The sequence below is a fragment of the Acanthisitta chloris genome, unplaced genomic scaffold (assembly GCF_000695815.1).
Source record: "Acanthisitta chloris isolate BGI_N310 unplaced genomic scaffold, ASM69581v1 scaffold860, whole genome shotgun sequence".
NCBI classification, from domain to species: Eukaryota; Metazoa; Chordata; class Aves; order Passeriformes; family Acanthisittidae; genus Acanthisitta; species Acanthisitta chloris.
In genome coordinates, this window is record NW_008649719.1 from 26,946 (window position 1) to 33,291 (window position 6,346).

The following is a 6,346-nucleotide window of genomic DNA, read 5'->3' on the forward strand; positions in this document are numbered from 1 at the left end:
CTCTAAATAAATGAACCCAGTATGATATATAATGCAGTTGCTGTTTTCCTTGTTCTCTGTGTAATTGGAAATTCTTCTGTCTATCCAGTGATGGCTCATTTATTTGTGCCTACAGTTTTTTCTGTACTAGCCTGTTGGGGCATAAGTGGATGGAAGTGTGTATTTTAGCAGCCTTAGGAAAAATGCTACAAACAAACAACAGTTGCTGAAAGGTTGGATTTGGTTTGGCTTTTTGCAGAAACACTGTGGACAATCAGAGTTGACTGTTGAAGGTGGGGGGATGCATGTAGATATTTGTTCCTGTGTGAAAACTATTGTCTCTTTAGACCCCTTCAGTGTCCTGATTGACATCTGTCTAGATGTTCAGGAGCTCAGCTTGTGCAGCTTGATGGGAATGTTAAAGTACAGAGTACCTGGCCTGGTCAAATGGTCTAAAGGAGAGTTTGACTACTCATCCTGCCACCTTGGAGTGAGTATGAATGCATTACTCACTCTGATTTTTGATCCCTCAATCTATACAAGTGAGACTCACACAGTTTATAAATTCTACCTGTTTTCAGGATAGGCTTTACTCTAAAAACTTAAGAAAAAATGAGACAATTGCACACACAAAATGAATCAAATATGCAAGATTTTTTGACTAGTATGAACGCTCTACAGTGATGTAGAGGTGTAAGACTCAGTGATCTGCTGACATTTTTCTAGCTTGATGACCAAAATTAGTTTTGGGTGGTCTTGTTGAGGTTCTTTCCAGCTTGAGTTTTTCAATATGTTTGCAGATTTGTTTGTATGAATGTTGTTATAGAAGGCAAAAAAGGAAGACAACAAAGGGAGAACAGTGCAAAAACCTATAGAGAGTTGGTGTAGCCTTGAGTAATAGGGCTGAAAATGAAAAAAAAACATATTGAAAATGTTTTAAAGAAAAAGGTAATAATTATAAAATGAATAAAAAAACAAAACCATGAACTGTGGCAAAACCATAGGATTTGGTATCGTTTAACCAGAAGGAAAATGCCCTGTAAAGACCCTAATCAACGTAAAGCCTGAGTAGGGTCATTTGACAAATGCACTGGAGTCTCAAAGAACTCTAAATACACATGAGTGAGCATTGATCTAATAGCCAGTGTCTCACAGCATCCTGTGGAAAGAGCCCATCAATTATAGGTGGCTTTTCTCAACCTGGCAGTTGGATAATATGGGATTCATCTTGACAGCACAATCAATTATTTGCGTTTCCTAATTGTAACTCTTAAGAATTAAATATTGTAAGAAACCTGATCAATAAATACTGTTTTAAAGGGATTCTAATGATTGAATCTGAGGCAGAATAGTAGAAGTGGAAAGTAACTACGTTGAGTAGAAATGGTCTTGAATTTGTCAAGTGGGAGATAGGAATGCTTCATCCAAAATGTGATCCTTTATTCTAAGGCACATGGTCAATGTAGCTAAAGATGCAAATAATTTGTGAATTTAAAATAAATAGTGTAGCAATGGCTGGGAAAGAAGTTGTACATTCTGCAGAATTGATGGAAACATTTCTTTCAGGTGGTGGTAACAACTTAGCTTCCAACTACCTCTGCTGTGTGCAGGTTCCATGTGATGGCATCAAGTACATCCACAGACCTGTTTAATGGAATAGCTGCACCTCATTGCTGTGAGAAGCAAACAGTATTATCCTTATCTTGGGTATTTCCTTCCTAGGGAGGCTGATGAGACTCATGCAGATGTGTCTGTGTTGGATGTTTGTGGTCTCTGTGTCAGTGCTGGTCACATTGCAATGCACAGAGTTGTGCTTCATCCCACATGTTTCCAGCCCTTCTGCTCACCTGGTACTGACTTCTTTTTTTCCCTGACCTGGAGTTACAATACCTTAACCCATAATTATTTCTGCACTTGCTCTGTTGAATGGGAAGTCATTTAGAAAAAGTGCTGGTTTGGCTAGGAATTTTTTTTTTTTTTTAATTGGGAAAGTATGTTTTTTCTGTGCCTAATGAAGTTCAGAAGAACATTGAATGGACAGAAGTTTTTAATGTTTAATCCAATAGTTAACCTTTTTCTCAAGGAGTATTTTATCTCATAGTTATCAATCTCTATTTGTGCTCAAGTAATTTGCATTATATTTAGCCCAAGGTCAGAGGTGTTAAGATTGACTAGTGATTCACAAAGGTTCTGTTATTATTCAGATAAAGCCTGAAGGTTGGCCTGTCTTCTCCTTGCAAATCTGTGCCCAGAGTCTGTGGACTTGAAGATAAATAACCCACCTGAAAAGAGTATGGATGCTCACAGCTCCACTTCTTATTTAGATGTTAATGATATGTTGGGGGTTTTTTAATCTTCCTTGTCCTCTGCAGTGCTTTTAAATGTTTAGCTAAGCTGTAAAACTATCTTCCTGCTTCTACTCATCAGAGAGCAGCTAAGCAAGACCAACAAACTTGGGAGCTCCTGGTCCTTCATTACTGAATATCTCTTCAGTGAGCATCATGCTGGGGTCTCTTAATAGGATTTTTTGTGTGTACATCTCAGTTTGACCTCCTAAATTTTGTCCTATGGGGGTGTACCTTAATGAGACAGATCCAGCTTCTGTGATCCAGATAAAAGCAAAGCCTCAATTTCAAATGAAGCTCTACAGAGGATTTGGAAAGCTGGTTTGGGAGATAGAGCTGCTAACTGAAAAAGGTAGGCTGCTAGTGAGGTATTAAGACTATTTTTTTTATTATTATTTCAAGGATGTTTCTCTGCTCTCTGTTTAATAGGGCCTGAAGTTCCCTGTAGTAATGACTCTTAGCATTTTCTGTCCCTGGTTTAAATTATTTTAAGCAAAAACTGCAGAAGTGTGTCTTCACTGAGGTTAGTGCAATGTCACAGCCTGGCCATGACTGGCTGGCTGGAAGAAGCAGGAGGGGGAGTTGGAAGGAGTAGGAGAGGGAGTTGGAAGATCAAGAGCTGAAGGTAAAAGCTTCTATGAAGACTGATGATTTTATTTTTAGAAACCAGGTTTAGAGGTACAATTTGCTACTGCTTTCACACCATTGATTAGCTGCATGATAATGGCATTTAAGAGTTTTCAAAGGCAACCAAAAATAATGTCATGGGTATATCTCTGAATGCACAGACTTTGAAAATACTGATTTTATGTTCTGTTTATCCAAGCACTGGCAGATGTTAATGCTCATGAAGTAGTGACATCTAATTAAAATACAAATACCACATTACATGAGAAGGCAAGGGAAGGGAGAGAAAAACTGACATTTAAAGTCTTGAGCACTGCAGACAAAGTTGCAGAAGAGCTTCTGTGATTAAATAGGTGTGAAAAACATCCAGTTTTAATTACTTTTATATAGTTGGACTGGAACCTGAAGTTGGCTGAGTTTTCCAGGTTTAGTGGAAGTTTAAACACATATTGTTTGATATATTTTTCTGACCTTATATAAAATTCACAGGTAGATAATTAACTTCACAAGAAAAGCAATGTTTTTAATGGTATTGCTGAGCAGCAAAGACAGAAAAGGTCGAGGAGAAACCTTAATGCTAGTGAGGTACTATGCACATAGAAATTAAGTGTTGTCAACAGAGTATTTTAAAAGCTTGTGCTTTCCCAGCACATGAATCTGTAAATAACAGTCTGTTCCCTCATGTCTACCAACTGGCTTTGAATTTTCTCTCCTTTGCTAATTAATTCTCATCTATCAAAATAGAAACAAACTTCATTTCTATCCCTTTCTGAATGGTAAGAGTGTTACTTGGTTTCTTTGACTTGCTAATGCCTCAGTGTTCTAGCACTCTCTGAACTTCTCCAAGATAAATGAAAAAGACTCATCCCATGGAAAAACTGTACCATGAAACAATCAACTTACAGATACATAACGTTCCTATTGCTGTTCCTGTAACAATTAGCCAAAGTAAAATAAAAGACACTTAATGACAGCAATAACAAATTAAAGAGGAATAAAGCTTACTCAACATGTTAATTCTATTTTCCACTTGGGTACTACTCAAAACATCAGTGCAGACAGAGTGAGAGCAAATATGTCCCATGGAAAGCAAACTAACCAAACTTAGCCTTTCACAAGTGAGAGCTGCAATCCTGATAAAATTATTCTCCTTGGATTCAGCTGGCAGATGCTAAAATAATCCTGTTTTACATGGTGATTTGAGAGGCTTTTCAAATTACAGATTCACAGAGTCCCAGAATATTCAGAGTTGGAAGGGACCCACAAGAATCAATGAGTTCAACTCCTAGCCCTGCACAGGACAGTCCCAAGAATCACAGCATGTGCCTGAGAGCACTGTCCAAATGCTTCTTGAGCTTTTTGTTTTCCTCCAAGATCATTATTTTGTTTTCTTCCAAAGAGAACCAGATGAAGTTGGGGATGCCTATTTTCTTGAGGGTGTTTCTCTTACCACTCTCAGATCTCGATACATGTCATGACCTATACAAAGTAAGGGATAGATTTTTCCAAAGTGACTTGCATTAGTTTGGATAACTGAGAGAGATCATGGCAGTACACCAGAGTAATGTGCAGTGAGGAACAAGACTGTGGGTGATGCAAGTCTTTAGAAGATATCCACATTTGGGAAATGACCACTGGTGAAAACCCATCTCATGGACATGCTAGCAAATATAATCAATGTTATTGTACTCCTCTTGGTATCATTACACCTGATTTTATTTTTCCCCCTTTTGTAGGTGATATTCACAGTATATCTTTAATGACCTAGATTTTTTAAAAAATATAAAAATCTGTAAACTTAATACAGCTCATCCAGTATTATCCAATCAAATTAATACACGTTTGCTCAGCTCTTTAGTCCCATCACTCTCTACCACTGTTGGCACTAGTTTTCATTAAAAAGTCAAACTTGCTAAGAATTGCCAGTTTTTCCTCATACAGCCCTGAGTGCTGTAGACTGCCTGGATGAAAAGAGGAGTTCTAGGGTGGCAGGAGAGAAAAGTGAGCTGGTGGGAGCCACACTGGAAGAGGACAGGTACCACAAGGAGCTCCTTCGAAGGAGTGTTGATCCACTTTGGTTAATGATGGTATAGGTAATTAAGCCTGAAATACAAGTAGGATTCAGTAAGTAGAATTGAATTTTGATTTAACCTTGTGATGGGTTATGCAAAGAGAAGAGCACTGAAAAGAGGGAATTTCTTAATAATATTGACTCCTGCCACAACACTGGACATTCTTGAAACAAGTCTACTCAACTGGAAAATTGGATGTGAGGAGGAGGAGAACTTCTCTATGACTCAGATGTTAGACTCTGCTGTACTGCCTGCTTGGGAATTAATACAAAGCCTTACATTGAGAAGAAAAAGCAGTTTTCTTGCCTTGCATTAATACAAACATTGATGTTCATTTTGGGAGCATTTTGCCTTTAGAACATTCACAGCTGTTCTGTTTGTGTACAGCCCTAAATAGATTTAGCTTAGAGAATAACACATACTATGTGGTGTCTCTAGAGGCAGAATTAATGCTCTTGTAATTAGTTTGCATGTGCTTTTGACCACCTTTAGGGTACCAGATGACAGTGACCCTGGACTGTCCAGCCTGTCTGGGAATGGGTGTCCCTGATCACTTTTACTTGTCACCTAGAACAAACCAACATCTTTTGCAAAGGACAGTAAAGAGCAGCAGGAACATCTAAGGAAAACAGAAAAGTGGGTTTGTGGAAATGGGCATATGCCAAGGAAGGTTAATAATGTCAGAAATAGATAATGTTGAGGTAAAAATGGCAAGTTCCTTCTTTAACTATCAAACAATTTAACTCTGATCAAAATTTTCTCACTTGTCATTTTAATTTTCTTTTTTTTTAATTATTGCTCTGATGAAACTGAGATTTATCTTTTTACAGAACTTTTCCTTTCTGAAAAATCTAAGGAAAAGCCCCTTTGGAGTGCCCTAAGTGAAAGATAGTGTAAGATTGTTTTCTCTAAAACAAACTTCCTGGATATTATTTCTTCAGAATAAATTGCTCTGTGTTTTAATATTTAAAAGGTGTCATGCTTTTTCTCATCCTCCTATATTAAAAAAAAAACCCAACCACAAGCAGATGACATGCTATAAGGGCCAGAGTAAATACTCATGGCTTTCAGATTGCCTTTTAATCCACTATTTTGGTCCATTTTTAACTTCAAACCCCTGTGCAACATCTGGCTAAGGATTACATGGTGGAGTTAAGGTTGTGGTTGAGCCCATCCCTTAATGGAATTTTATGTTTTTCACACACAACTATTTTTCTGAATCAGATGTTTCATGCCTGACTTATTCATCCATGTGACAGTTAATTACTTTTGAAGTAATTGAGACATTATTGAAGGAATTAGGTAAGAGAGCTGTCAGCAGGA

At 37.6% G+C, this 6,346-nt stretch overlaps 1 protein-coding gene across 1 annotated transcript in view; it reads left to right on the forward strand.

The window, feature by feature from the left end:
- Positions 1-2,546: 2,546 nt before the first annotated feature.
- LOC103806470 (sodium- and chloride-dependent glycine transporter 2-like) overlaps positions 2,547-6,346 on the forward strand; it is a gene marked incomplete at its 3' end in the record, with an annotated part of 26,606 nt that continues 22,806 nt past the window's right edge. The window contains exons 1-2 of the mRNA XM_009079525.1: positions 2,547-2,676; positions 4,893-5,038. Coding sequence (XP_009077773.1) covers positions 2,547-2,676; positions 4,893-5,038 — 276 coding nt within the window. The remainder of the gene's footprint in view (positions 2,677-4,892; positions 5,039-6,346) is intronic.